The sequence below is a fragment of the Vanacampus margaritifer genome, chromosome 9, assembly GCF_051991255.1.
Source record: "Vanacampus margaritifer isolate UIUO_Vmar chromosome 9, RoL_Vmar_1.0, whole genome shotgun sequence".
Lineage (NCBI taxonomy): Eukaryota > Metazoa > Chordata > Actinopteri > Syngnathiformes > Syngnathidae > Vanacampus > Vanacampus margaritifer.
Window position 1 is genome coordinate 18,308,488 of NC_135440.1, and position 27,637 is coordinate 18,336,124.

Here is a 27,637-nt window from a genome sequence, read left to right on the forward strand (position 1 = left end):
GATGCCTTTGATGCTGTGCCATTTGCATATTGTGTAGTATAACTATTCACTGGGGCAACTCGGATGAGTTTTACGTCTGCTGCTTGAGACAGAGGCGTATAGAATTGTATTGATAGGGACCCGGGACCCCAGCTGTGATGTATTAGATTTGAGTGTTAGGAATAAATCCACTCGTGTGTGAAAATGCCGGCTTCCTGATACCTTTCTATTGCAGAACGAGCATGCTATTGTTGGATGAGTGATAGTTTGGTAAGGTCACAAATTGGAGTCAGATTATTAACTTAAGTTTATATTAATATAGCAATAAATTCCAACACCAGTCACATTCAACCACATTCTAAATGAATTCAGCACTCAACTGCCACCTTTTTTAGCCCCAAATAAAGTATTAGTCTAACAAAGGAAGGAAATCATATTTAAAAAACAATATAAGAACATTTTTAAAATGTAACTATATTTAAAGATTAAAGTTGAATAAAATGCATATGTTCTAACAACTTTGTTATTGGCACATTTCAACTTTGCTTGAAAACAGACTACTTTAATTCCTATGGCAATTAGTGGTAGCTAAATTTAAATGGCGTTATGATTATGAGGTCTTTGGGAAAACGGTACCCTCTGAGGAGCCGAAAAGTTTTGACAGAGACTACATGGCTGTGATTTCATGCTTCTACCTCCTCTTCCACCAAAATGTTGCCAACTATTTGAAAGTCGAGGGCTCTCCAGTTGAACACGTTCCCAGGGGTGAAGTTTGAGTCCTCCTCGTAGCGTTGGATCTCACTCGGAGAGATGACATGGTCCCACATGTGAAATCGCGAGATCATGCCGACGAAGGACTGAGTGGCGTCGAAGCCTCCCCCGTAAGTGTCCTGCTCCTGGCCCAGGATGGTGATGGGCTTGCCGGTGATGGGTTGCCCCGAGTGGATAAACCTCTTGATGGTGGGTTTGCCATCCACCCACAACTGACTGATGCCATTTTCAGAGCTCCAAGTGGAGCACATGGTGTGCCAGGAATTGGGAGGAAAAGAGAGAGCCATGAAGTCAGTGCCACCGTCCCGAGCGTGCGTCCTGATGACGTCGTTCGTGTTTATCTTGAAGAGAACAAAGTCATTGCTGATCGCTGGCGTGGCCAGAGAGAGGAGGGCGTAGTTCCTGGTGAGATCTGTAATGAACCTGAGCAGATATGCCACCGTTTAGTGGTGGTGGGAAGTACATTAACTGAATATTTAAAATAAAATAGGCCAAACGCAGTGTGAAACTGAACAAATAATTAATTACATTATGTAGGCTATTTAATCATACCATTTGCTGCCTTCAACCCTCTAGGCTAGGTAAATGCTAACGCAGATTGAGGAACACCATAGAATTTACCAAAAAAAGAAGCATCAATTACGCAGCGTTGACTTTTATGAAGCACTTTTAAAACAATTAGCAGCATCCACAGGGCTACACAAAGTAAATGTATATATATCCTTAACGTAGTAGGGAATGTATTTTATTTTGAAATTGTAAATTGTGACTTCCGGTTTTGAGTTTATGCTTTTGTTTTGAGTGCACACTTACGGTTTTACGCTGTTTGTGTATAAGGCATGGTGGCTTATTAGCTCAAGTACAGTGAAAAGTTCGCTACGGTGTATTTCGATACTAAAACACAGCCAAGTCTCATACCGAGTCGAAAGCAAAGCAAAAAAAAAAAAAAAAAACCTAAGCAACCGTTTATTTCATTTAAAAAATCTGCAAAAAACGACTATTACTGCATCTTACCAAGTTTTGACCAGCTCCATTAATATCCATATGTCTGAATTATACTGCCCCCAGGTGGCCAAGACGCACACATCAGAAGGAGCTGCACATTTACAATGAATTGGGACGCACTATTTAATTCTTTACATTCTATTTAAGCTTTAGTTCTTGTACTCTAGTGAATGTATGCAAGCCGAGGGCTGCTGGTGATACCCTGGTTACCTGAAACAGACAGTTACTGCAGTGAAGGATGTTTTGGGCGTCATCAGTTTCACATGATCTTTGGCAGTCTCCCTCGGGAAGACAAGGACTTTGCCAGAAAGATCTGAGCGCGTACACAAACACACACACACACACACACATTTTTTCCTTTATTGCTTAGCACACTTGTGATGCACACAGTTTCTTACCTTTGGTTTCTGCACAACATGATGCAAGCATCACCATGAGAACAAAGAGTTTCTCCATCTGAAAGGAAATCGGTATTGCATCAGTGTACTACGCAATCAAATGTGAAATGTGTTGCTAAAATAAAGCAAACCAGCTCCCTGGCGGAGGTAACATCTTACCTTGTCTTGACTGTGCAGCTTTGAGTAGACAGATGAGCTCGCTTTTAGTAGTACTTAAATGTGATCTTGTTTATGTAACGATATGGATTTTGTACTCCTGGACTCTTCAGTAAACAAAAGGGAAAGTTTTTAAATTGCAACATAATGTCCTCGGCTCCCCCAAGATCCAGTGAGCTCAAGCGCTGCAGAAAATCGATGTGACAATGTCGTGACTACTGTATTGTCAACAAAACACTGAATGGGAGAATCATTTTTACTTCTTTTGGTGGACATGTTACTTTCATAGAGAAACAGATCCGCGTACTTAACGGATAACTTTACAATTTCCTGTTTTTGCTTACACAGACTTGTTTGTACAAACAGTTGATCAATTGCCAGTCAGCAATACAGTGTTTGTTTAAATGAGACTTTGACCAGGTGAAAACATTTAATTTATGAGGACCTGGTCAAAAAGGCAGCCACAGTCTAGGTGCAATTACAGCTCAAATGGACTAAAATGTTTGGAAATTTTGGAGCCAGAGCAGTTGGCAATCTTTAGTGGTAGAATGTTGCGCCCCAAACAGTTCCATTAAAGAGGAGCTGCCGTGCATGTCAAACCCATTCCACAGAACCAAATTTAGGACAAAAACGTTAGAGACATGATGATATTAAAGTCCAAGTTTAATTAGTCCTTTGACAAAAAGTTGGAGAATCTACTTTACATAATGTGATTTCATGCTTCAAGATGACCTCGTCTTCCACCAAAACTTTGCCAACGACTTCAAAGTCAAGGGCTCTCCAGTTAAACACATTCCCAGGGGTGAAGTTGGTGTCCTGCTCATAGCGTCGGATCTCATATGGAGAGAGGACGTAGTCCCACATGTGAAGTCGAGAGATCATGCCGATGAAGGATTGAGACACATCGAAGCCGCCCCCATATTTGTCCTGCTCCTGGCCCAGGATGACGCTAGGCTTGCCGCTGATTGGCTGCCCCGAGTGGATAAACCTCTTGATGGTGGGTTTGCCATCCAACCACAACTGGGAGATGCCATTTACAGAGTTCCAGGTGACGCACAAGGTGTGCCAGGAGTTGGGAGGAAAGGACACAGACAGGAAGTCGGCGCCGCCATTACGAGCGTGAATCCTGATGACGTTGTCCTTGTTGGGTTTGAAGATCAAAAAATCATTGCTGATTGTCGGTGTGGCCAGAGAGAAGAGGGCGTAGTTCCTTCTGAGATCTGTGAGAAATCTGAACAGACATGCTAGGTGAGCGCTGGGTGGGAAGCAACTAAGACACAAATTACACCTCTACTGTGCTAAGTCACAGTATCAGAACATGACAGTAGACATTTTTTACTTTGGTGCAAGTCAACCCGAATATTTTTTTGGCACGTGTGTTGCACCCATTAGTCTAAACACGGCATTCTTAATATTGTGTTTGTGAAAACAACCTGCTTTTATCCCTCTCAGATGGCGGCCATTTTGCTACATGCTGTCAAAAGGAAATGACAACAGTTGCTCAGGTAATGATCAATCATGACTCAACCGTTTTTGTGATGTCATTTCCTGTTAACATGTAGCAAAACGGCCACCATTTGAGATGGATAAAAATGGCTGATAATGCTGCTTTATTCATATACTGTATTGCACAACAATATCAGAGTACCATGTTTAGAGGAATGGGGCTGCACAGAACATTTTAAAGAAACTTTGGAGGTTGACTTGTAAACACCTTTGCCTTCTCTGGAGGTGAGGACGGCAACTAGTAAATGGAAAAAAAAGAAATCAAGAGCCACTAGCAATACCCTGGTTACCTGAGACAGACAGTCACTGCACTGAAAGGGGTTTTGGACGTCATCAGATTCACATGATCGTTTGTAGTCGCCCCCGGGAAAACAAATACTTTGCCAGAAAGATCTGCAAAAACATCATTAAAGATTAAAACATCACTAGGGGTTGCATCTTAGCCATTGTGTATTTCTCAAAAGGAAATCATACCAACTGTAATATTATGCGCACAACATGTTGCAAGCATCACCATGAGAACCAATAGTTTCTCCATCTGAAATTGAAGGTCAGTGTTGCATCATTGTACCATGCAATTAAAGATGTTTAATTGTGTTTGGTACGAAGTCAACAAATAAACACGAGGGTCTCACCACTATAAGCCACGTATGATAGTCGACAATATTCAGTTTCGGCATGGGAGACTAAATACAAACACCTTGACGAGACAAGGCACACCTGTGACAAGACAAGGTTGGAGCTGATTGGTTGACACAAGAAGGGCTGAGAACAGGTGGAGACAAATACATAATGAGGGAAGACAGGAAAACAAACCAAAAATAAATCACGACAGGAAACTGAAATTATATTAGTCGTTTAGCCAGCGGTGTCCAACCTTTTTTTCCTCGTAGGGCCACATACAGGACAATAAAGGACGCTTGACATTCTTACGCTATAAATGATTAGGCATGCTAGTAAAACCATGACATCAAGGAATCATTTTTGACATACACATCTTTCAGTAACCCCCCCAACCCCAAAAGTGATGAATTTGGAGGTAAGTTTTTTTTTTTTTTTTATCTGCCTGCTATTATATATGCATAATTTGGCATAGAAATATGAACAAAGATAGAGTATTTGTCGTAAAGAAGTCATGTTTTTCGGGCTGATTATTATTATGCACAAATGTGCCGCCAGCTGACTGAAGTGTGCTGCGTCTACCTCAAGAACTACATTACCCATCATGCACCACAATGACGTAGTAAAGAGCCTTCAAGATGGTGATCGAAAGTACTATGGTTTGGTAAGAATGGCAAAACACGTTTGAATTTAATCTCTAATGTAGTTTTATGCAAGGAGAAAAATATTTTATTTGATATATTGTTTATTCCGCTTTCCTTCCGCTTACATAAGAAAAGTATTCTCTCTAGATAAATGCTGTGTTTTTAGACTTTCCTGAGTCACTCTTCCAACGCTAGCAAAACATAGCAAGCTACAAATGTTGTTTTCGCGTCCCATTAACTTTTATGAATGGCCAGAAGCATTTATTTACGATAGCTATGGAATAATGTTTTCGTCTATTTATTGGTTCACGTTTGATTAAAAATAAGACTATTTTAAAGTGCTACAGCACAAGGATTCGCTTGGGTCATTGTCATAGCGTCTGTTGTTGCAGCTAACCTCTTCATTTTTGAACATCAGTTGTCCCCATTATAAAGACTAAACATGGTTTCCCCCATGGATCATATTCTCTGCTATATGCTTTTAATTAAATAAATAAAGCAATGAACACATGCTTGTGTATTTTTGTGCTTTGGAATTCCACAGGATGGGGTCAAAGCCCTGAGTCTGGGCTTTCGTATTAATCAAATCCCATGACTAATAGGAAAGTAGTACATTGGCATTGACTTGAGTGTTCATCTTTGTATGTTGGGGAGGAGCTAAGTTTATCCTCTGATGTATTTATTTGGGAAATCAAATCATCTGTTGGTCATATATATAATATGGGCTAATTTTAATGGTTTGTTTTCATAGTTTGTTGTATTTTTACAGGTTAAACTATTAATATAGTAAACTAGAAACCCTTTTTGAGAAGGGCGTGATATTTTTGGGATTGTTGGTGGAAAAAAAGAAATAACATCATTGGCTAATATTATAAAGGCTGTCATGTTTCATAATTTTAATGCTCCATCTTTTGTTTGCTTGCAGTGTGGACAACAGTGAGTACATGCGCAATGGAGATTTTCTGCCCACCAGGCTGCAAGCTCAGCAGGACGCAGTTAATATCGTTTGTCACTCCAAGACTCGCAGCAACCCCGAAAACAACGTGGGCCTCATCACGATGGCAAAGTAAAAGATATTTCTGTTGAATGAGCCGTTTTTTTGTTTTGTTTTTAAATTGGAAGACAGTCATAAGGAAACAAATGTTTGTTTATGTCCTGTATAGCAACTGTGAAGTACTGACGACACTGACGCCAGACACAGGGAGGATATTGTCAAAGCTGCATGCCGTGCAGCCTCGTGGAAACATCAGCTTCTGTACCGGCATCAGGGTAGCACATGTGAGTTTTTCATTCAACAGTGTTTTCTTGACCTTCTTTGTGTTATTTATTTTAGTAAGTATCATACTCCCCCTAGTGGCCAAGGTGCGCACAACAGAAGGAGCATCGCGATCTAAATGGGCATTGAAGCATAAAATCATGATCCACAAAATCATTTTTAAAATTGTAATTCTAAATATAAGATAATGGTGCTCTTATAACATTAAATATGCGTCAAAAGTGCCAATTTGTGACACCCGGTGCCGTGATTCATTGAGCTTTTTGAACCCAGGTTGGCAAACCGTAAATCACAACCTTAGTTCCCATATGTCATTGTAACATGCGCAATGGGTCAGGTGATGCAACATGTTTGTGCCCTTATTTTTTAAAATTATTTTCTTTGTAGTTGGCATTGAAGCACAGACAAGGCAAAAACCACAAGATGCGTATCATCGCATTCGTTGGCAGCCCGGTAGAGGACAATGAGAAAGAGGTGAGCTATTTGCCTTAATGTCTTATTTATTTATTTATTTATTTATTTATTTATTTATTTATTGTCCTTTCTCCTAAGCTGGTCAAAATGGCAAAGCGCCTGAAGAAAGAAAAAGTTAACGTGGATATCATCAACTTTGGAGAAGAGGTATTTACAATCGCTTTGACCCGAACCCTCGCACTTGTGTGTTGTATCCTACATGCTGACTTTTTTTTCTTTCTTTTTTTGACAGGAGATGAACACCGAGAAGCTGACGGTCTTCATCAACACGCTGAACGGTAAAGAGGGCAGCGGCTCCCATCTGGTCACGGTTCCTCCAGGTCCCAGTCTGGCTGATGCTCTGCTATCCTCGCCCATCCTCGCTGGGGAAGGAGGTGCCGTGTTGGGTCTGGGCGCCAGTGACTTTGAGTTTGGAGTGGATCCCAGTGCAGACCCAGAACTGGCCCTGGTAAGAGGGGCCACAGTGTTTCACTGACATTTCTATGATTTGGGGGCTGATATTTATAGGACATTTTTAGATATTTGACTCGAAAATGAAAAGTATGACAATCTGAGAGGTCCCATTGAATTCATTTAAAGTACCCCTCATCATCGTGGTCTCGTAGGCTCTGAGGGTGTCGATGGAGGAGCAAAGACAAAGACAAGAGGATGAAGCCCGCAGAGCCGCTGTTGCATCCGCTGCTGAAGCTGGCGTTCCCTCTCCCGTTGACGGTAAAATATAAAATCCAGAAAACATAAATCACATGACTTTGCTTGAGTCAGACTTTTTTTTTTTTAGGACTTGCTTGTCTAAAACCTCTTGACCAAATTGATTTTCCTCAGAGGAACTGTGGGCTTGTTTGAAATTGAAGGTTACAGACTCAAGACAGTTAATTTTTAATTGTAATTTCTTCCTGTTGTAGAGTCCGATGATGTCCTGTTAAAGATGTCAGTTCAAAGTGCAGACTCTGCAGCGCCCGTGTTGCCAGATTTCAGCCGCATGACGGAGGACGAGCAGATCGCGTACGCCTTGCAGATGTCCATGCAAGGATCAGCGGCAGGTGAACACTTTAGTGTCATTAGTGCATCACATGCAGTGGAAACACCAAAGTTAAACACAATCCAGTCCACGTTAGTTTTGTTTAGATGTAACTAAATTGACCATTGAGGTCAATTCTGATTGGATTAATTTTATCCACAGTCAGCACGTTTCTATTCTATTGTAGAGTTTGGTGCTGAAGATATGGACACTGGTGCTGACATGGACTCTGGTGAGACCAAGGTAAATGTTTAATTTAGACTTTTTTTTTCTCCAAACAATGTTGACTTGCATTTTGTTTGAACGCGTCTATCTGATCTGCAATCAGGATGAAGAGGACTACGATGTGATGCAGGATCCGGAGTTCCTTCAGAGCGTCCTGGAGAACCTTCCTGGCGTAGACCCCAACAATGAGGCCATCCGTAACGCTATGGGCTCCCTGGCCTCACAGACTGGCCCTAAACCCGACTCCAAAAAGGACAAGGAGAAAAAGAAATGATCAATTTGATCAAACTAGGAGTTTGTGACAGGATGTGTTTCATGTTTCGCTTTTGTTTGACCATCTTCATGTTTTTTTTTTAACTTGTTTGAGTCTTTTGTAAATATGTCTTGCCAATGACAGTGCTTAATTAATAAAGTTACAGAATCCCGAATGGAACATTATTTTGTATGATTTGATTTGTTACTTTTTATTTTGTTTATCTACAACAATGTTGCAAATATCTGTAATTTACTCAGCGCATCTCTGCCGCTGAATTTTATCTGTAAAATGACAGAAGAAATTATGTTCCAGATATCTTAAATGATAATTGTGGCTACGAAAGATTTAGTTCCTATGTGAAATTTTGTTTTTGACGAGGAAAAATTGAATTATAGATCTACAATATCCTATATGTCCAGAGAGAAAAAAGTACTCCGTTGAGAGAACTAACATTTCTAAACTGAAATTCAACTGCTTGTAGTTCGTTACTTACTACCACTGACTAAATGACATAAGCACTGTTGAGCAGAAAATATAACTGAGAATTTAGGAAACATTGTAACACGACTTTTCACTAACAATTTTAAACTTGAGCAAAGCGTGTAGTATCTTATGTTCTGTCGCGCAAAGTGGTGACGTCGTATTTGCGCGACGGAGTGGAAACACTCGCTGGTAGGTGACTTGTAGTCATTTCAATAGATTCTTGCACGAATTATTTACTCAATCAATACACCTATAACAAACATAAGGCAACGCATTTGCAAAATAGTCGATTGTCTCGCTTATAAAGCATGCTTTTTAACTTATCGGACCGACGCTAGCATGGCCAGCTAGCCGTGGCGTGCTAAGTTGAGCTGTTAGCCGAATGAAGCACTTGTTGAATCATCACTTGGAAATAAAGCATCCTTAGTAAGCTATGTTATAAATTGTTATTGTGAGTAAATGGACAAATACCAGTTTACGTTCGCCATTCGACCTCACCAAACACAACTAAACATTACTTTAATTCACCTTTACATAATGATTGGATCAAATGTGTCTTGTTTTGACATTTTACCGCAAAGACGATAACTTAAATGTAACGCTTAACTGTGAAATTTGTTGGCTTTTTCACATTAACCCAAAATACACAAATACATTGCATTCTTTTTTACAGGTGCTTCCTAAAGTGTCTGTATACAGAGGCTGCTCCGTGTCCGAGTTGACACGACGTAAAGAGATTCACTGTACACTTTTTCCCTTTTCATTTATTAATGTCAGGCAGACTTAATACATTTAAAAGATTTAGAGTTCATAATTTGCTATAGACAATTATGATTCTTGACCCATTATGGTGTGCACTGCATGGTAAAAGAACAATATGTCGCAAAGCTCTTCTTCAATTAACCTTTGCCTAACTCTTGCTTTTGCTTGACTTTTGGCTTTGCAGGTTTTAAGCTGCAATGGGGGACGTGAAGACCCCAGACTTTGATGATTTGTTGGCAGCGTTTGATATTCCCGACATTGATGCTATTCAGTCGAGTCCAGAAGAGGATGAGGTGTCTACCAATGAAAGAAAAAATTCATCCCTCCCCGGCTCCCCTGCCTCACAACCTGACCCCCCTGCTGTCAGTGTTATAGTGATGAACACAGTGCGACCCTGTGACGACGACGACGATGATGATGGAAAAAAAGAAAACCCTACAAGAGCTCTTTTAGACTCTCATGTCAGGATAAGTGACACTGCTACCCAGATTGCCAATGGTTTTAATATGTCTGCTGCTAGTGACCAGCAAGGATCCAACGCAGCACCACGGCAGCAACTTTCACCGCTAAAGTTGAACGATGACATTGAAGGGAATACGATGGAGGTTGTATCGGTCAGGAACATGATTGAAGATGTGATCGGTTTGAAGCCCCACTCGCAACTGGAGTCCACTCAATTATCTGTTCCTTCCTCTCCGCAGTCTGGCTTGCCTCAGAGGGAGGAAGCACACCTCCTCCCTCATACGCCATCTTCCCCTTTATCACAGAACGGGGGTATTTGCAAAAAGACTGCTTCTGAGATGGACGAGGATGACTCAGAACCAGACTTGGGAAGCCCTCTGGTGATTCACGAAAGCCCAGAATTTGTCATGCCGTCACCTCCGAAATTGAAACACAATGTCAGACATCAACCAGAGCTTTGCGTCTCACCTGAGGCCACCTCATGCACTCTTCCACATTCTTCTAGCGATGCATCTCTTGAAACATTGACTGAGCAGGAGGAGAAGTCCGTTTCCCTCGGAGCTACACATCCACCAGCTCAGAACTGTCAATTGGCACCGGTGCAAGAGGAGAAATACCCCGACCATGTAATCGATGAAAGGGACTCGCCTGAGAGTCCACCGCCCAGCGAGACCGGGCTTCCGTTTCCCAGTAGAAGCCTTCAGTTAGAGAACTACAATGAGCTTATGGACAGCGAGCCAAGCCAAGCAGACAGACCAAATGACAGCGGAAAAACTGTAGAAGATGCTCAAACTGTAAACGAGAAGTCATCTTCTGACACTGTGTCTGTTAAAACAGCCCCATCCGAATTGTTACCCCTCAAAGTTAAAATCAAAGTGCCCGCACGGAGTAAGTCAACACTTAAAAGAGGTCCAAGAGCCAAGTCTAAAGGTGCAAATTCTTCCAAATCTTCACCAAAGGCTCCCAATCCAAGACCTAAAAGGGGGGGTTCTCAGCAGTCTCGTGCAGGGCTTCCAGAAATGACAGTCAAAGAAAAACGTTCAGTGGCCATCAAAGCTAAATCCTCCCCCGCCGTTGTCAGTGTCGCCAAAACCGCGCCTCTTCCTTCCATGACCGCCTCAACGACTGCACTCGGTGGCGTCAACCTGCGCTGCCTGGGTCAGAAGACTCTCCAGAGTTCCCCTCAGGGCAGCAGCCGACCCGCCTCCATCGTCAACAGCGGCGGGGCCATCATATCCAAGAGCCAGACCAACCTGGTGGAAAGCTTCAACAAGATTCTCACCAATAAGAACCTGCTGCCCAGCTATAAACCTGACTTGAGCTCCCCGCCTCCTGCTGAGTGGGGGCTGCCGTTGCCTGCTCAGGTAACTGACAAACTCCACAGCTTGGTGACAACAAGGGTTGATTTACAAAAATAATTGAAAAAAAAAAAAAGAATCAGATTTGAAAAACTTTTTTTTTTTTTTTTAATGTAAATGAATTGTCTTAATTCAGTTAAAATGTCATTGTAAACAACAATTTAACAATACTGAGAGGCATATATTCTTTATTATTTGCAACAACAAAAAGTCGAAACACAAGCCCATTGAAACGTGCCAAAAACTGTTTAATTCTTCACTAGGGCCCGACCAACAGAATTTTTTTTAGGCTGATGCCTATTCTGATATTGGCAAAATAAAATTCTAATAACCGATTAATAAAGAAAAATTTTGAAAAATTACTTTTTTTTGTCCATTAGTGCGTACGTCAATTGTGTCAAGTCCTTTAGTATTTCTTTAACTTTACAGCAGAGAGAAAAATCAGCAAAAACAGGATGTTTTTTTTTCTTACCTTGTAATGCGTTTGAAAAAAAATCTGCCCAAAAAAAAGCCTGATTCTTGCCAATTTTAAAAGCACTAATAAGATGAATTGGGCTGACTGATTAATTTGTTTGGCCATATTCTTCACATTATTTTTAATTATGCAATATCTGACTATGACTTTATACGGTACATCAGTACAATATTGTAGAGTCTTTTTTTTTCTTATCGCAACATTTTTAATTTTTGGGGGGGAGGCAGGAACAGATTAATTTAATGTAATTTAATTTAAACAAATGTCCATTTCTTTAAATGGGGATAGATGATTTGAGGTACAACTTAGAATTGAGTTACAATGAACAAATAAAATTCAAGCGTCAATGAACCACTGCATTAAAATAGAAGATTTCTCTGAATTGTTTTTTTTTTTTAAATAAACGTGAATTAAATATTTTTATGTGTGTGTGGTTCCGTTTAAATCAAACCTGTTTTAAGCCTCTAATGATTAACAGAGGATCCCATATTGTTTCCTGACCTAACGTGAACCCCATCTCAGATGTCACAACATGCCTCTGACCCTTGCAGGGTTACCGCTGTTTGGAGTGCGGCGACGCCTTCGCCCTGGAGCAGAGTCTGGCCCGGCACTACGACCGACGCTCGCTGCGCATCGAGGTGACGTGCAACCACTGCGCCAAGCGGCTGGCCTTCTACAACAAGTGCAGCCTGCTTTTACACGCCCGGGAGCACAAGGAGCGAGGCCTAATCATGCAGTGCTCGCACCTGGTCATGAAACCCGTGTCCTTGGAGCAGATGATAAGCCAGAATGAACTCAATGGTCAGTGGCCAGCATTTCTGTACTGTTTGTTTTCTGAACATGTTTGCTTTTTTTTTTTTTTTTCAAATGATGACCCTTAGACTGAACAACGCTGGGAAAACACGCATGTAAAAAAAACAAAACAGTTTTTATAATCAACCATAGAAACGATGAATTCACTTTTCATGATTTCCTCTGGGCATAATTGATTGTAAAATTAAGCATGTCATCCAGAATTTTCGAATGGATCATATTTGAATTGACAGGTTCCATTGCATACATTGTCATCATCTGTTTTAGGACAGTCTACCCTCCAGGCCAAAGCGCAGCCACATCAAGCGTCCCCTAACAAGAAATTAGACGCAGTGCAGCACATCGGTAATAAATGTCCAGAATGTCAGACTCAGTTCAGCAGCAAAAAGGAGGTGATGCAGCATTTCCAAGAAATCAAACAAGCTGAAAACACAGTGAGTCATTTGTGTACAATTAGTTTCCTTTTGAAATGTACACACAAGCTCTGATTTTTTTTCTTCTTTTTCTCTCCAGCCATGCACGGAATGCTCCCCTCCGATGATGCTGCCCAACGCCTGCAGCGCGGCAGCTCATCAACGCATCCATCAAGGCAGCCCGCCGTGCGTTTGCCCCGAGTGCGGCGGCACCTCCAAGCTGGAATTCTTTCAATCACATCTGGATCACGCTTGTTTGCACTTTTCACGACGCATCGGATACAGGTATGTCGTCAGCACACACTGGCCGTTCAAGACTTTACTTACTGTTATTTATAGTGAACCTCAGTGAAAAAAATGTGAGTATTGATGCCACAAAACACTTAGATATTATTTCAAAGTCTAAAGCACCTTTCACACTGCACTTAGCAATGTGCAGCATGCCCGAGACAAGCCCATTCATTAGTGTGGTGGGGGCTGGCACCACTGAATGGAAAAACTGCTCAAATTAAAAATTGTTCTATTCAAAAGTGGCGTCGCTGTAACGTCAGACAAGCGCCTCAAATGGAAGAAGAGTTATTTACACGTAACAGCATAAATGAGCTTTAATGAACGTGGTGACCGCAAAAGTTTGAGTGTTTACTTCCTGTTGGGCTTTTACGCCAGCCCTCCCATATATGGGCACACCGGGGGTGTTGTCATCTTTTTGGACGGCCATGCAACTCTTTCACACTAAGTGCAGTGTGAAAAGGGCTTAAAAGTTAACTTGCAGATGATTTCTTCATCTTAATAAATGAATTAATGTGTTCCGGACATCATTTATTATAAGCATTTTAAATTTTTAACTGTCAATGTGTATAAAGACACATCAGCTATTGAAAACTAAAGCTTGTGCTTTATTTTATTTATACAATAGTACTATTATCTCTAACAGCTAAACGAGGAGGAGAAATACATTTTCCACTATCTGCCACGATTGTTTGGCCTTGACGGTCAATCTGGCCTTGATTGGGCGCTCTTGTTTTTGTCTGTGCAGATGCTCTAGTTGCCTGGTGGTGTTTGGAGGGCTGAATTCGGTGAAGGCTCACATCCAACAGGCCCATTGCGACGTGTTCCACAAGTGCCCCACCTGTCCCATGGCGTTCAAATCGGCGTCCAGTGTTCAAAGCCACATCAGCACGCAGCATCCCGCCTTAACCGATGGCCAGGCCATGTACGCGACACGCGGACATGTCACGTGTTTACATACTGGGTGTGCCTCTAACAGCTCAACTTGTATTGTTTCTCACAGGTTGATCTACAAATGTGTGATGTGTGATACCGTCTTTACACACAAGACTTTGCTGTACGTCCACTTTGACACACATTTAGCCAGTCAAAAGGTTCACGTGTATAAATGTCCAGAGTGCACCAAGATGTTTCCTCAGAGAAGTGTACTAATGGAACATTTCAAGGTATACGCATGCTTAATATTGTAGTCAAATCGTCACTCATTCACTTTTTTTTAACCCTATCTCTTTTTTCTTATTCTTCAGAACCACAAATCATCCAAGCAAGAATTAGCCACCGCCCCAGCTGCTGCTGTTTCATGTCCTCAGCCTGCAGTCAAGTTCGAGAGTTCAGACGGGGAAGACGGCGAGGAGGAAGAGGGCGCCAACACGACGGCCACCCCGGGGTGGAAGTGCGCTCACTGCCACGAATGCTACACCGGCTCGGGAGAGTTCATCAGCCATATGGCTAATCAACATGGCAAGGTTGTCAAGCTAAGATGTTTTTTTTGTTGTCTTTTTTTTGTTTTTGTCAGACAGCGTGTTTTTTTTTCATGCCGCACTGTGTGTGCTTTTAGATCTTGAAGAACTTTCCTTGTAACAAATGTGAGAGCTCCTTCTCCTCCTCATCCAGTCTGAGACGCCATGTCCGCGAAAAACACAAGGTCGGGAGTCGCTTCTTCTGCCAGTGAGTGAATTTATAATTACATTTTAAAATAAATATTTGCTCAAATTTCAGTATTCATTTGCCACTCTCTCCTCCAAATAATTTTGTATGGGATATGAGATCATTTTCTATCGTTGTTGTAGGGCATCGACAAGTCATTTATGTAGTTACCGATTTTTTTTTTTCTTCTTTGTTTGAACTCTCATGAATTTTTTGTTGTGCTTGTGTAGGTACTGTAGGGGCAGCAAGAAAACGTTCAGCAGCAGAGCCATGTTGGACAAACACATCCAGGTTCAACACAGCACGGAAGCCATGAGCCAGGAGGCAAGCCAGTTCTACACTGACAAAATGCATTCCTGATGTTCACTTTTGATTGACAATGTCAGAGAATTAAACAAAAATGTGTATAGCTTGCTTGAAGCAGTTGCACTTCATAAGGTGGCCATGAGTGTATTTCTAATGTAAAATGGTCGTCTTCTTAGCAGGGAGGCACAGATGAGGCCGACAGCGCCTCGGAACACGACGGTGCTTTGCCGACTCGTCGTAGACGCCGAGCGGCCGTCAAGACGGAGCACGACGAAGACTACTCTACCTTCAAAAAGTTAAGATCATCCTCCGCACCTGCCCCTTATTCTCCCCCCGAGTCCGGGTTCCGCTGCGCCCCGTGCGGGTTCACCACGGAAGACCAGGCCACATTCCAGGCGCACATTAGCCAGCATCGAGTGGCGACGGAAGATGGCGGGCAACAATGTTCTCAATGCGGTGCCTGCTTCACTTCGACCAAGTCACTGGCACGCCACCTCTTCATCACCCACAAGGTCCGAGATGCGTTCACTGACCAACATCAAGGCCAAAGCGCGGGCGAGGCGTCGTCTCCCGTTAACGGCAAGAAGCCCGATGAGAATGCTCTCGGCTGTCCTGCATCGCCTTCCTCTCAAACTTCCGGCAAGGAAGATGACGACGAGTTGAACTGTAAAGTGTGCGGCAAACACTTTGACAAAGCCACGGATCTCAACACGCACTTCAGAACTCACGGAATGGCTTTTATTAATGCAAGAAACACGGGGAAACCAACCTAGGATGTGAGTAGCCTTTCACAACGTGCCTTATTATATATATTGAGGAGATTTGGCTCAGTGCATCCATGACCAAAATGTAAAACCTCTTTTTTTAGCAATCTAAACTTTCCCCATTGAAGTTGAAGATAGGAGGTTTTGCATTTTGGTCATGGACATTCAATTTAACCAGATATCGCACAAGTAGTCGTGAACATAAAACAATCAAAGATGATTGCCATAAGCCTTAACCATCTAAATGTGACACTCAGGATATCATTTACAGTGGAACCTCCAATGTCAGACGCAATCCGTTCCATGATGCTGGTTGACTTCCAAGCTATTGTAAATTCAAAAAAAAAATGACATCAGAAAAAATTAAGTGTTTACTATGGCGATGGCGTAACCCGGATTTGCAATAATTGCAGAAAATATTTGTATAGAAAAGACCTCAAGAGTAGATTTAAAAAATTTTTTTATGGCAGTAACTGAGTGTGATTGTCCGTCATGGTCAAACCACCATCTTAACAAAACCTTAGTACACTTTGCCGGCAATGTTTTAACGAGCACAACTGGTAAACACTGTATAATAAAAGTTAAATACAGACAAACTCAAATTTTACGATTACATAATCGAGATTTGTGATCGTGATAAATTTCAGGTCGATGACGGTGAGCACAAATAATTGCTGTGGTGGGGAATTTTTTTGGGCATTTTAATGTGTCTTTTTGTCATTCCCAAGATAGTCAGTTTGTTTATGGGGCTTCTACTGTACTGTAAACAGTTCACTGTTGTTGTACGTTGTTTTATATTTCTGGTATTTTTGAGTAAACATTGTTTTAATATTTTATTTAAGTACTCTCAAGTTTCCATTGTTTTCAGTACCAATGTTTTAAAATAGGCAGTATAAAACAAGATCAAGATCGGACTGTACGAAAGAAAACAGTCTTTTTTTCTTCTTCTTTTTTTTTTTTTTTGCCGTATTGCCACAAAGGAGAGGGAACAAGAAATAGTCTATATGCAAGCTTCTCCGGCCAATTTCTTGTTGGTCACCATCAGCCAGTGGTGTCACAAAATAGCCAAAGATAAAAAATAATAATAAAAAAGATGACTTCAGATGCTTGCTGTACTGAAGGGCAACATAATTGTGGACGTTTGAATTCCAAGCTCAAAATTTAGTTTGAACTAAAACATGGGCGCGTTCCACTTTGGGGGTTCCACTATAACGTTGCTTTTCGAATGCCGAAATTAACTTTAGGGTAATTGCGCTTAGAGGCACCTCCCTAGACACAGCCTGTAATGCAGGTAATTATTGCACATGAACCGTCAACCACTAGTAAAATGTATAATCTAGCTACGGTTATACAGCAAAAAGAAGGACGATTCGGTTCACTTGTCTTTCAATTTCAAGTATTTGTTATCCAGATCGACCACCAAACATGGCTGGCAAAAAAATACAGCTCACGTAGATTCCCCAAAAATCTATGTAGGGGCAAAATAGACATAGTATGTGCAACCACTTTACATGAGGGAATGAGGAGCTGCTGTGCATTTGATCTCACACACACACACACACACACACACACACACACAAATTCCCTCAGGAAATGTCAGAAAACTCTACGGGTGCATTCAAAGAGTTTCAACCAAATTGTGTTGTGGTTCATGACAATAATGAATACTACTGGAATAATGAATACGGCCTTCCTCTGTGACACCTGAATGTCTGGTCCTTGGTTGCAGTTCAGCAGTTGCTTTAGGGATGGCCCGTTGTCATCTAACAGATCTTTTTTTTTTTTTGACTTTTTTTTTTTTGACATACTTGATACTAAATGTTCTGCGCCGGGCAGTCCAATAGATTTGTATTTACAGTGGATCCTTTAAAGTTCAAAATAATACGTTTGTCACCATCTCGAAAGATTTGAAGCAATATTTGACCTCTTTTGTCAACATTTGAACATTCTTACTGATCATACACGACTCGAGTGAATTGACTTAAAAAAAAAAAAGAATAAACTTAAATGACACACTACGTTATTATGCGTGACTTAACGCAAACTAGAAATTGGCTATTGAACATTTCACATGTGTTAAAATACATGACAAGCTTTATAGTTGACCTTAAAGTATTCACTTAAGTGTGTGTCTTTTCACAATAAATAACCTGTTACCCACCTAAAAAAAAACAAAACAACAACAAACGCTGACCTTGCAATTTACATGCCATTCTTATTTTATCATTGATGACAAACTGGTTATATTACACTGAGCAACCAAAAGTGAGACATCAGAAAAAAGGCCAAAGGGATATGTTTAATTTGTACTTTGAAGCTTCCACTGTACGTAGTTAGAAAGGAGACTGTTGAGCTCCTCTGTTTATGTTCCTTTGAAAGTGAAACTGAAATGAGCATTCAAAAAAAGGGATCCTATCTCTACAAGTTCACTAGTGCAGTGTTTCCCAACATTTTATGAGCAAAGGCATATTTTTACATTCAAATAAATGTCACAGCACACCACCGGACAAAAATGATGATCACTAAAAAAAATGTTCTTGTGTCAATTTACTCACAAATGTAATTTTAGCAGTTTAGTTGAATAATAATCCACAACACGCTAGTGTTTGGGAATCACTGCATTAGTGTCAACTTCACTTTCATTCGCTTCAGTTGATTTAGTTCTGCTTTGAACGGTCAGTTATCACTTGTGATCCGTGTTTGTTGTAAACATCTCAAAATCTTTGAAAATGATAATGTGATTGACTTGTATTTAAAATGTTTGCTATAGAGTTTCATTGGTTTAAAATAGCTGCGTGTTGATATCTGCAGAAGAGTTCAGATAATCGTAGTCAGTCGCTCGGTGGCTGTCAGCAGAGCTTATTTTTTTTTATATATATTTGTTTGAAACACTTCCTTTAATGCGCTGTTGTTGTTGTTTGCGTAGCCACAAGCTGTGCGCGTTTGTGATTACCGTCTCAGGTGGGCAATCAATGCTTTAGCAACGTTTTGATCTACATGCTCAAATGTCTGTGGGGAAAAATAAAAATGTGGCACATTGTCACGTGATCTATTTGTCATCTTTATTTCCTTCAAAGTTTTACTAAGCAAAATTTAAGGGTCACACAGACAATTTGTTTTCCATGAAAACACACTATTATAAAGAGACTACAATTCACAAGTTTGGGAATCACTTATTTTTTTTATCAGCTAAGAAAATAATAATAATAAAAATCTAATATTATATATTATTATATATATTAATAAAAAAGTCCCCATACTTGATCAAGGCCATGTAGAGAAATATCCATCCCTAGTCCAAATATGGGTTTCTGTAAGTATATATGGAGGCACTGTATAATGTTTGACTGCAGTATGTTAGCTGTTTTCCAGTGATGTTCGCAGGTGGGTCTCGACGGGTCGTCACATCAGCGCAAAACCAACGAGGAGGGCCAGAAACGGCTTCAAAAATCCTGCAACGCCCTCAAAGTTCACGGAAGGAGCCCCTGCATGAGAGGGAAACGCAAGTTCATTGCGGTGATTGCCACACACACGCACAAATTTGTAGACTTGCTTTTGTATTTAATTTTTAATTGCAAATAATTAAGTATTTGTTTCCCTATATTTAGGATCACTGTTAATATTCAGACTGCATAATATTTTTTATTATTAGCTGCAATCACCTCTTATAATATATATATAAAAACACCTGATCGATGAGCAAGTACTTGGCTGTCACTACGGGACCCGATCTCGGTCTGCTCCAGGGCGGCCAGTTGAGCATCTGTGAGCCGGTCTCGCTGACTTTGGGTTACCATGGCGCCGTTTTCGGGGCCAAGAGCCTCCAGTTGAGCCACAGAGAGCGCCTGATGTCGAGAGGGCATTAGAAAGTAAGCCCGCATTTTCCCCGTGTTAAAATGCAGGGAAAGGCTGCCACTCACGGCAATGCTCTCTGCAGGGAATTGCGGGATGCTGCTCTCTTGAAAAAATGCCAGGACGGATGGGTCCAAAGAAGCCATCTCGTCTGCGTCCAAGCCAACTGAAAACACGTAGGAAGTTTCCAAAAATTAGGGGTGTCAAAATTAGTGTATTAATTTTTAGTTAATTTAAAGGCCACCATTTTTTTTTTTTTTTTACACAAGATTAATGGCCGCACTTTACCTGGAAAGCCTGTATTGGGGAGTTAGTCGCAACGCAGCAGACACGTCCACGTCACATTTTAGCAGTAATAAATTTAATAATAATGCATATATTAGTGGAGATGGGTCAATTTGTATTTTACAATTTTAAAAATGTGCAGAATTTCAGAATTTACTTAATGTTAAAGATTAGATAGCTCTTAATATGAAAAGAAAAATGCACTGAGCTGTCACCAATGTCTTCCAAATGCAATTATGCCATCTAGTGGCAAAAAAAGGACTTCAACACAAATCAATATCACACTCGCTTTTTTTTTTTTTACAGTACAGTGCATCTTATTAATTTTAACTCAATGTCATGAATTATTATGAAATGACTCTATCAATGACTAAAAAGTGCAGCCATGTTTCTATTATTTTCACATTTTTTGCCCTTTTATGTTAACAATAGTATGAAATAGTCCATTTAGAACAAATATATAATGTGCGATGATTGTGAGTTAACAATTTTAGAATTTTAACCGCCTGACACCCCTAATAAAAATTATATAAATAAGGTTTAACCAAAAAATATGTAGAGCTGTGCCCCAATCTTGGGTTCATCTATTTGTTCCTTAAAATATTGCTTATTGTGCCGAGATACCTAAAAAAATAATAATTGCACCCAGCAATTTGTCGAAATAATTTGTAGTACAAAAACGATGTGTGTAAAATTTCACACAGACTCACCGACCAGGTTGCCCATTTCTGCAACTGACGCTTCAGTCCAGTTTCCGACTGGTCCGAATGCCAACACGGCCAGACTTTTAAATTGCCGAGCAATTTCGAGCGAACAGCGGATGTCGTTGAGGGAACCCACAGCATCCCTGTGTGATGTACACACACATACGCGGATTAAATTCATTTTTCCTCCAAATTTGACATATTCCATCTAATAATGACAACAGGAAAAAGTCATTTCAAAAGTGTTTTTTTGTGACCTTTAACCTGTATATTTCATGTTAAATGGGAATCACAATACAAGACGGCTGGCTCGAACCTGAAAGCGTACGTGTCGAGTTGTGCGATCTCGCTAGTGTTCAGGCCGCACATGAACTGGTTGAGCGCCACCATGTGGAAAGCCTTCAGCTGCTTAGCCGTCAGCTCGGCACGTTCGGAGACGCTTTTCCACACTGCTCGCAACTGTTGACGCATGTTGGACAAAACACATTCATGCAGTAATTCACAAACACTTTAGTGCAGGAGACTAATTTCACTTCATTGGTCAGAAAATTAGTTACTTAAAATAATGTATATTTGTTCATCTATCTATGCCAGTGACAGGCAGAATAATTACATGCTCTTCCACTAGATGGCAGTACAATGGAGCCAACGAGACCTATTTTGGGCTAAGTCTGTTAGTCACCCTGTATCATCTGAAGAAAAACAATTATTGTAAAAACAAGACATCTCTAAATCCCCAAATGAGTCGTATTTAACCGTAAAAGTTCCCGCTATATTGCTATGCTCCACCTGTGAATCATTCCAGCCACAGTAAGCGACATCCTCCAGCCTGTCCATGGAGAAGGCCAACTTCTCCAAGTCTGAATTAGACAAACCCCGAGCGATACATCCCAGACTGGCTACGATGCTCTCGCTCATATTCGACGCTGGGCCCAGAGCCTAGACACAAACAACAACCTCAAAACTGGAAATGTGTGGTCCAAATATGTGTGTAATGAGGACTGGCGCTGTAGAAAATGGACGGATGGAATTTGGACTATACCTCAATGGCCATCTCAGTGAGCACAGCCAGCTGCTCTGCCTTGTAGTCAGGGACACTGCCAAGCGTTTCCATGGTTTCCAAGAAGGTGTCTGCTGACATCTTATCCAATTGTGTGCTTGACCAGAACACATTGTCCTTTCCCAAGTCTTTTATTAAACTCACAGTCGGTATACAACTATTGAAGCTGATCCTCTTCATGTCAGTATAGTTAGTGGTACCATTGACTGGAAAAAAAGAGAGTGGAATATTGAAACAACCAGCGTGGACACATTTTAACTCATTCAAACCATAAACATTTGTTTTTTAATATTTGTCCTGCACTCCCAAAAACGTATTTAAACGTCTTTTATGGTTTGTTTCGTTTTAATGCTAGAGCAGCCTTGAGATCTGAAGAGGTCACTAAAAGCAATGGTAGTTATTACAAAAAAAAAACGGCCAGCAGGTGGCAGCAGAGTATAAGAGATCAACCAGGGCCATGTTGCAACAAGCTCTTTTTGCCAGCGTATTCAACAGGTATGTGAATAATAATGAAACTTAGCTATATTCTAATGCTAATTGATGCAAAACGGAAACAGATACAAATATACTTTTTTTCTTGCTCAAAGAAGAGACTAAGCTTTCTTTTAGTAGGTTCCATGTTTTTATAGCAATAGAACACAATATTCTGTGGGCCTTGCCAAATCCAGTAAACCGGCCATGAGCGAAGGGGGTTGCTTCGGTGAAAATGGCTGGGGGTGAATGAGTTGAAAGAGGTAATTTGCACACCTTCCTCATTAGTTGACGTGATGAGGTTGAAGAGTTTCCTCCTCAGTGCTTTGGACACGTGAGACAGTCGAGGCCTCAGAAAATATAAGATGTCGCTCATCCAAGGCTAGCAAAGAGTACATGGAAACGTGATGGGTGGTTAATTAATAAATTTTTTTTTTAAGTGCAAGCAATGTGATCTAAGTTCAAAATTGTTAGATTTAGCAGAATATGTTGGGGAAAAACACAATTTCTGCAAAGTCTTAATCTAGATGAATTAATTTACATAAAAATAACATACAAATCCCCCCCAAAAAAAATTTGCAGCCATAAAATTTTAACCAAATCACTCTCCTGCGAAATGACAAAATTGGAATTACCCCCTCATATCATTCATACCTTATGAGGCAGAGCATATAGTACGCTCTCATCCCAATCCATCCACCCACCGAGTGACTCCATTAATTCCTCGTACCATTCCGATGGGTCTCTGCAGTAAATTTTAACCAAACAAAAACAAAGTTGACTACAGTATGCGATATGTTATCTTTTATAGGCAGGGATTACCCAAACATGCGTCTGACGAGCTGCATCAGTGCCGGCCTGTTGCGAAGAGGAATGTGCCGGCAGGAGGACATCGCCCGCAGGCTGACGTTGAGGACATGGTGCGGCAGGAGGCTCAATGTGGGGACTTCAAGCTCACATAAAAGCGGGCCCAGTCTGGAAACGTCCTCCACGGTCAGTTCGGACGTATGTTTCTCCTGTGAACATGATATTTGTTACATATAACAGGTTAGAGTGTCATCAGCAGTGTGTGTGCGCGCGTGTGTACTTTGGTCAGGCATTGCAGCGCTCTGCGGGTCAGAGCGAGTCGAGACGGACTTCGATGAGGCAGCAAAGTGAGGTTGGCTGCTCCCAACTTGTTGAGGAAAATGTTGCAAAAAGAGTCGGGCAAATTCTGCCATTCCCAAGGCCTGAATGACACGCCAAGAAAGCAACACTGAACTTTTATAGTTTGTCCTTGCAGCCATCGATTGATATTTATGTGTTCTTACCTCAGGTGAATGATTAGAATTATTGGCATAGTAGTATTGAACTCCTCCTCTGTGATGTTTTTGAAGTAATCCCGTCGCCCTTTCCGCAAAGCTGCAAAGTATTTGCGGGCCGCGCATCCAACCTGAACGTGCAGATTTCAGACTTTTTTTTTTGCTTTGATTTACGGGCAAAACCTTTCAATACTAGTGTCAGCTAACGCAACGTAACTCACTTGACAACAAGCAGTTGTTTGGCAAATAGTAAACAATTCTTGAGAAAAGAAGCTTTAATCTCCCAGGTGAAGTTTACTGTATAACTTTGCCGTGGCCAGCTAGCTTAATGCTAACACATGGGCTAACCAATAGATTTGGTGTTACCAAAAAAGAGCAACCAGCGCATTATCAACTGAATTCAAAGAGGCACGATGTCCCTAAGGCGGCATGCTAGCGGAGGAGTTGCTAGCGTTGGCTCGGTAGCAAACAAAGTTAAGTAGAAAATCCCTAACCTCCTTGAATAGTTGGGGTTCACTGTACAAATCATGTAAGTGCATCACGTTAAGTGTGTGAGTATACCTGCAATTTGGAGAGCCACCATGGGGTCTCCTCTATAGCCTGGATCATGTCCTCTATGTTTACGTCGGCAATGTTGTCAATCATCTCACAGGTAACACCCTGGAGGATGGAACCCAGATTTCTCCTGTGGTAAACACAGTGACACACGACTGTAGATGTGTCCCAATTCAAATGTCGAGACTTATTGTGAATCTTTTCACATTTTACAACAGGTCTAATGTCGTGGTCTGTGTTTTCGTTGTTTAGATTAATTTTGTCTTGTTTTTTTGTGGGTTCTAAAAACACAACGCTCCTACCCACTGTTATGGCTTTGACGACTTCAATTAACTTCATCGCTTATCAGAAGCTAACGCTGTTAGTTAATGCTAATTTGTGCATTTAAAAAAAAAAAAAAAAAAGTCAATGCGGCTCTGCTTACCTTTTGGCTTTGACATGATAGACCGGGCGTCACACCTGTGTCGGAGGGGTGTTTGTATATGATACACTCTAAAAAGAGTTGGGTCAAAAATAACCCAAATTGGGTCAAGAATGGACCAACTCAATGTTTTGACCTCAAAAGTAGAGTAAAATTAAATTAATAACGCACAAAGCAACCCAATTTTTGGGGTTGTTTTGTGGGTTATTCACTTGACCCAACTTTTGGGGTTAATTGAATAGCCCAAATGAATTGACCCAACTTTTTTAGTTATTCAACCCAAAAAATTGGGTCAAATTAAATGAATAACTCACAAAGCAACCCAATGATATGGGTTGTTCATTTGCCCCAACTTTTGACTTAAATGAATAACCCAAAAAGTTGGGTTAGTCCCTTTTGACCCAATTTGGCTTAACTGTTTTTAAGAGTGCAGTACCTCTGCTGTGATAGTGCTTGAGATTGTGTCATTTGAAAGTGGCTCAAAATCTTCACCTCGCCTATCTTACCATGTCATGGGCGATGGGCGCAGAAACTCGGAATTGAAGAACCGGTTCGACACATTTTCAGAAATAGGCAAGAAGAAATTAAAAAATATAAAATAAAATACATTTTTCATGGTTTAAGTCTTTTGAAGGCTAATAGTATTTCAACAACTGCCATATTTTGTTGTTTTGGCAGATACACGACTACAATCCTTCACTTTAAAAAAATATCTCATGATTCTTGGCAAAATATTTCAGTAACCTCTTACCAAAAGTGTAGCTTATTTTCCATATAAAACTTTCTTGCAAGAAAGGCGGCCTAAGAAAAAAACAGGACAGGAACAGTTAGCAGCATCACTGTGCAGTTTCCACCCGTGTAGTACTCACAAACTTGGACCATTGCTGCAGAATATTCTTGCTACCTGTGATCTCTTCAGGCTTTCGCCTCTCACATGCTCAGGGGAGCTTATATTGGCATCATCCAGGTCTGGTAAAGACATGCCGCGCAGCAAAGAACCGGGCAGAAAATGCACAAGCTCTGAAGTTTGATTGCTTCTCCGCAGCTACAGGGACGTACAAAATTCCTTTTCACATCCCAGCATCATTGTTAATTAATCCTATGCTTGATTCTTACCACTTGTAACATAGCCTTGATCTGACTTCTCCTCATCCTTTTGGAGATGTTCCTCAGAGCCTCGGTGTTGTTTGCAAACTCCTGGATGCTGACGTGTTCCAGCACGCAGTTTGGCACGCCTTCGATAACCGGAGCCAGTAGCAGCAGATCAGCGCTCTCGCACTTTGTGGAAATGCAGAAGGTAAGGTCGCTGCTCGCAATGAAGAGAATAGCTACAGAAAATGCTAAAGATGCTAAAGGGCCTCACCATCTTCTCTCCCAACAATTTCCGGACTATTGTGTGTATTTGAGACTTTGTCCAGTGGATGTTGGGTCCACGGTTTAGAAGCATCTCTTTGAGATCAGCGTTAGAGATGTTCGCCAGCTGTTGGGCAGACAAAAAGGCTACACCGGCACCCAACGTGCTAAGAACTTCATAGCCAGTCCAGTTGGAGTTGGATGTCAGCGCCTGTAGAAGCTGCCTCTTGAGTTGGACAGGAAAGAAAATGTAATTTGTGCTTTGTAGAGTTTTGTTGCAGATCGATGTGGTACCTTTTTGGTGTTCGGGTTGTCGCAGAGTTCAAGCTGAGCGAAGAAATTCCAACTGAGTTCAGGAGTCAAGACCGGAGGTTCATCATAGTAACAAGCCAGTGAGCCAAGCCTGAGGAGTTTCAAAGACGTTGTAGCTTAAAATGGCAAAACTGTAGAAGATGGATGTAGATATAAAACTTGAAAAACAGTGAATAACTTGAATGACATTTTGTGCCTATTTGCAGTTCACTATTCATACATTCACTTATTCACGTTTTTTTTTCATCCTAAAACGGTAAAATTGGTGCTGGGCAGGGCTTTGGCGCCATCTTGTGGCATCTCGCTGCTAAAACATGCCACAAGATGGCACCAAAGCTCTGGCTAGCACCCATTCATCTATTTTCTGTGCCGCTTCGTTCTTGTTTTCTTCATTGTATTTTGGTCAACTTATTTTCTACGGTTGACCGTTGAGAATGTTCAAATGTTACTTACAGTAAATATTGTCTGTATAAGTTTACTGGGATGACAGTTTCTAAGTTCTAACTAATTAAATTTCCATTGAATATTATTGTATTGGCTGCCAGAGCATAAATCATACTACAACTTGACTCGGTGTCCCATTAATAAAATGACATTCATTTAAGGGTCCACACTTTGTTTTTGGGGGAGAAAAGTTGTTTTATGCATGAATACTTGCCCGTCCACATGTTCAGCAAACTGATGTGTTTCTCTGAAGCACTCTTTAAACCTCCGGAACAACTTCCTCCCCAGGCTGGGTCTCATCCTGGTCGTCATCACCATGGATTTGAAGTTGGCCGAGCGGAACATGTCACACATCTACATTAATGTGAGGGGAAAATATGCATGTTAAATATAGTATTTCTGCTTTGACTTTCAGTTGCATTGTGTTAACACCCCCACTGCCATTTGTCCCATTTGATACATTTGACTGCACCATGTCCGTTATCTCCTGGTTCATCCATTTCGAATCAACAGTGTAAGTCTTCATAGACGCTGTAACATACATTGAAATAATGGCAACAAAACATTAGGTTCACTTGCACAGTCAATCAGTGTTTATTTTTTCATTTACTCTCATGTAGCTGTATAAGGTAAAAAAAAAAAAGAATAGTGGATGACCCTGTCAATCAAAACTGAGCATCTAAATCGTTTTAAAGGCAAAATTAGTAATAGTCTTGTCTTAGATCTCTTACATTTTGTCAAACGTGAATAAATCATATTTAGTGTGTGATAATGATGCT

The 27,637-nt window shown here is 41.0% G+C and overlaps 5 protein-coding genes across 9 annotated transcripts in view; 2 read left to right on the forward strand and 3 right to left on the reverse strand.

The window, feature by feature from the left end:
• LOC144057952 (serum amyloid P-component-like) overlaps nt 1-2,414 on the reverse strand; it is a 60,661-nt gene extending 58,247 nt beyond the window's left edge. Inside the window, exons 1-4 of one of the 2 annotated variants that reach the window (XR_013295355.1) lie at nt 2,313-2,414; nt 2,154-2,211; nt 1,966-2,068; nt 332-1,173 (exon numbers count right to left, since the gene is read on the reverse strand). Coding sequence is in view for 1 of the 2 variants with exons in the window: in XM_077575992.1 (XP_077432118.1) it covers nt 663-1,173; nt 1,966-2,068; nt 2,154-2,211 (672 nt within the window). In the remaining variant the exon portion in view is untranslated. Of the gene's footprint in view, nt 1-268; nt 1,174-1,965; nt 2,069-2,153; nt 2,212-2,312 lie in introns of those variants that run through there. The other variant, XM_077575992.1, reaches the window with a different exon arrangement.
• Nucleotides 2,415-2,954: 540 nt separating this feature from the next.
• Nucleotides 2,955-4,553, reverse strand: LOC144057951 (C-reactive protein-like). The gene is made up of 4 exons (XM_077575991.1): nt 4,451-4,553; nt 4,290-4,353; nt 4,106-4,208; nt 2,955-3,540 (listed from the first exon to the last, which is right to left on the reverse strand). The coding sequence occupies exons 1-4, from the start codon at nt 4,493-4,495 to the stop codon at nt 2,973-2,975; spliced, it is 780 nt and encodes a 259-aa protein (XP_077432117.1). The 5' UTR covers nt 4,496-4,553; the 3' UTR covers nt 2,955-2,972.
• A 24-nt stretch (nt 4,554-4,577) lies between these two features.
• LOC144057949 (26S proteasome non-ATPase regulatory subunit 4-like) lies at nt 4,578-8,506 on the forward strand. 2 transcript variants are annotated; one of them, XM_077575989.1, is made up of 11 exons: nt 4,578-4,854; nt 4,995-5,100; nt 6,006-6,146; nt 6,244-6,358; nt 6,744-6,830; nt 6,909-6,977; nt 7,063-7,278; nt 7,436-7,541; nt 7,733-7,870; nt 8,036-8,091; nt 8,177-8,506. In XM_077575989.1, the coding sequence occupies exons 2-11, from the start codon at nt 5,075-5,077 to the stop codon at nt 8,345-8,347; spliced, it is 1,125 nt and encodes a 374-aa protein (XP_077432115.1). In that variant the 5' UTR covers nt 4,578-4,854; nt 4,995-5,074; the 3' UTR covers nt 8,348-8,506. The 2 variants fall into 2 exon arrangements, with proteins under 2 accessions (XP_077432115.1, XP_077432116.1); XM_077575990.1 differs by lacking the exon at nt 4,995-5,100.
• A 454-nt stretch (nt 8,507-8,960) lies between these two features.
• znf687a (zinc finger protein 687a) lies at nt 8,961-19,143 on the forward strand. 3 transcript variants are annotated; one of them, XM_077576615.1, is made up of 11 exons: nt 8,961-9,001; nt 9,759-11,400; nt 12,421-12,670; nt 12,950-13,116; nt 13,196-13,380; nt 14,132-14,308; nt 14,387-14,549; nt 14,631-14,849; nt 14,942-15,051; nt 15,261-15,354; nt 15,513-19,143. In XM_077576615.1, exons 2-11 carry the CDS (start codon nt 9,772-9,774, stop codon nt 16,107-16,109), a joined length of 3,591 nt encoding a protein of 1,196 aa, XP_077432741.1. In that variant the 5' UTR covers nt 8,961-9,001; nt 9,759-9,771; the 3' UTR covers nt 16,110-19,143. The 3 variants fall into 3 exon arrangements, with proteins under 3 accessions (XP_077432741.1, XP_077432744.1, XP_077432743.1); XM_077576618.1 differs by having other exon boundaries at nt 15,516-19,143; XM_077576617.1 differs by lacking the exon at nt 8,961-9,001 and adding an exon at nt 9,219-9,263.
• A 49-nt stretch (nt 19,144-19,192) lies between these two features.
• Nucleotides 19,193-26,603, reverse strand: otoa (otoancorin). The gene is made up of 19 exons (XM_077575615.1): nt 26,593-26,603; nt 26,397-26,505; nt 26,113-26,328; nt 25,866-26,027; nt 25,654-25,794; nt 25,501-25,550; nt 24,335-24,458; nt 23,783-23,904; nt 23,560-23,701; nt 23,295-23,488; nt 23,127-23,217; nt 22,749-22,854; nt 21,984-22,207; nt 21,731-21,880; nt 21,258-21,400; nt 20,948-21,084; nt 20,021-20,118; nt 19,789-19,945; nt 19,193-19,585 (listed from the first exon to the last, which is right to left on the reverse strand). The coding sequence occupies exons 1-19, from the start codon at nt 26,601-26,603 to the stop codon at nt 19,503-19,505; spliced, it is 2,460 nt and encodes an 819-aa protein (XP_077431741.1). The 3' UTR covers nt 19,193-19,502.
• Nucleotides 26,604-27,637: the final 1,034 nt, after the last annotated feature.

Coding starts and splice junctions, on each gene's coding strand:
- znf687a (XM_077576615.1), top strand. CDS start 9,772: ATGGGGGACGTGAAGACCCCAGACTTTGATGATTTGTTGGCAGCGTTT. Junction 11,401..12,420: donor GGCTGCCGTTGCCTGCTCAG/GTAACTGACAAA, acceptor TGACCCTTGCAG/GGTTACCGCTGTTTGGAGTG. Junction 14,850..14,941: donor TGGCTAATCAACATGGCAAG/GTTGTCAAGCTA, acceptor GTGTGCTTTTAG/ATCTTGAAGAACTTTCCTTG.
- LOC144057949 (XM_077575989.1), top strand. CDS start 5,075: ATGGTGATCGAAAGTACTATGGTTTG. Junction 6,978..7,062: donor TCATCAACTTTGGAGAAGAG/GTATTTACAATC, acceptor TTTTTTTGACAG/GAGATGAACACCGAGAAGCT. Junction 7,542..7,732: donor CGTTCCCTCTCCCGTTGACG/GTAAAATATAAA, acceptor TTCCTGTTGTAG/AGTCCGATGATGTCCTGTTA.
- otoa (XM_077575615.1), bottom strand. Junction 25,551..25,653: donor AAAGCCTGAAGAGATCACAG/GTAGCAAGAATA, acceptor TTTTTTTCTTAG/GCCGCCTTTCTTGCAAGAAA. Junction 22,855..23,126: donor TATATGCTCTGCCTCATAAG/GTATGAATGATA, acceptor ACTCTTTGCTAG/CCTTGGATGAGCGACATCTT.
- LOC144057951 (XM_077575991.1), bottom strand. CDS start 4,495: ATGCCGAAACTGAATATTGTCGACTATCATACGTGGCTTATAGTG. Junction 4,354..4,450: donor ATCATACGTGGCTTATAGTG/GTGAGACCCTCG, acceptor CTTCAATTTCAG/ATGGAGAAACTATTGGTTCT. Junction 4,209..4,289: donor TGCGCATAATATTACAGTTG/GTATGATTTCCT, acceptor ATGTTTTTGCAG/ATCTTTCTGGCAAAGTATTT.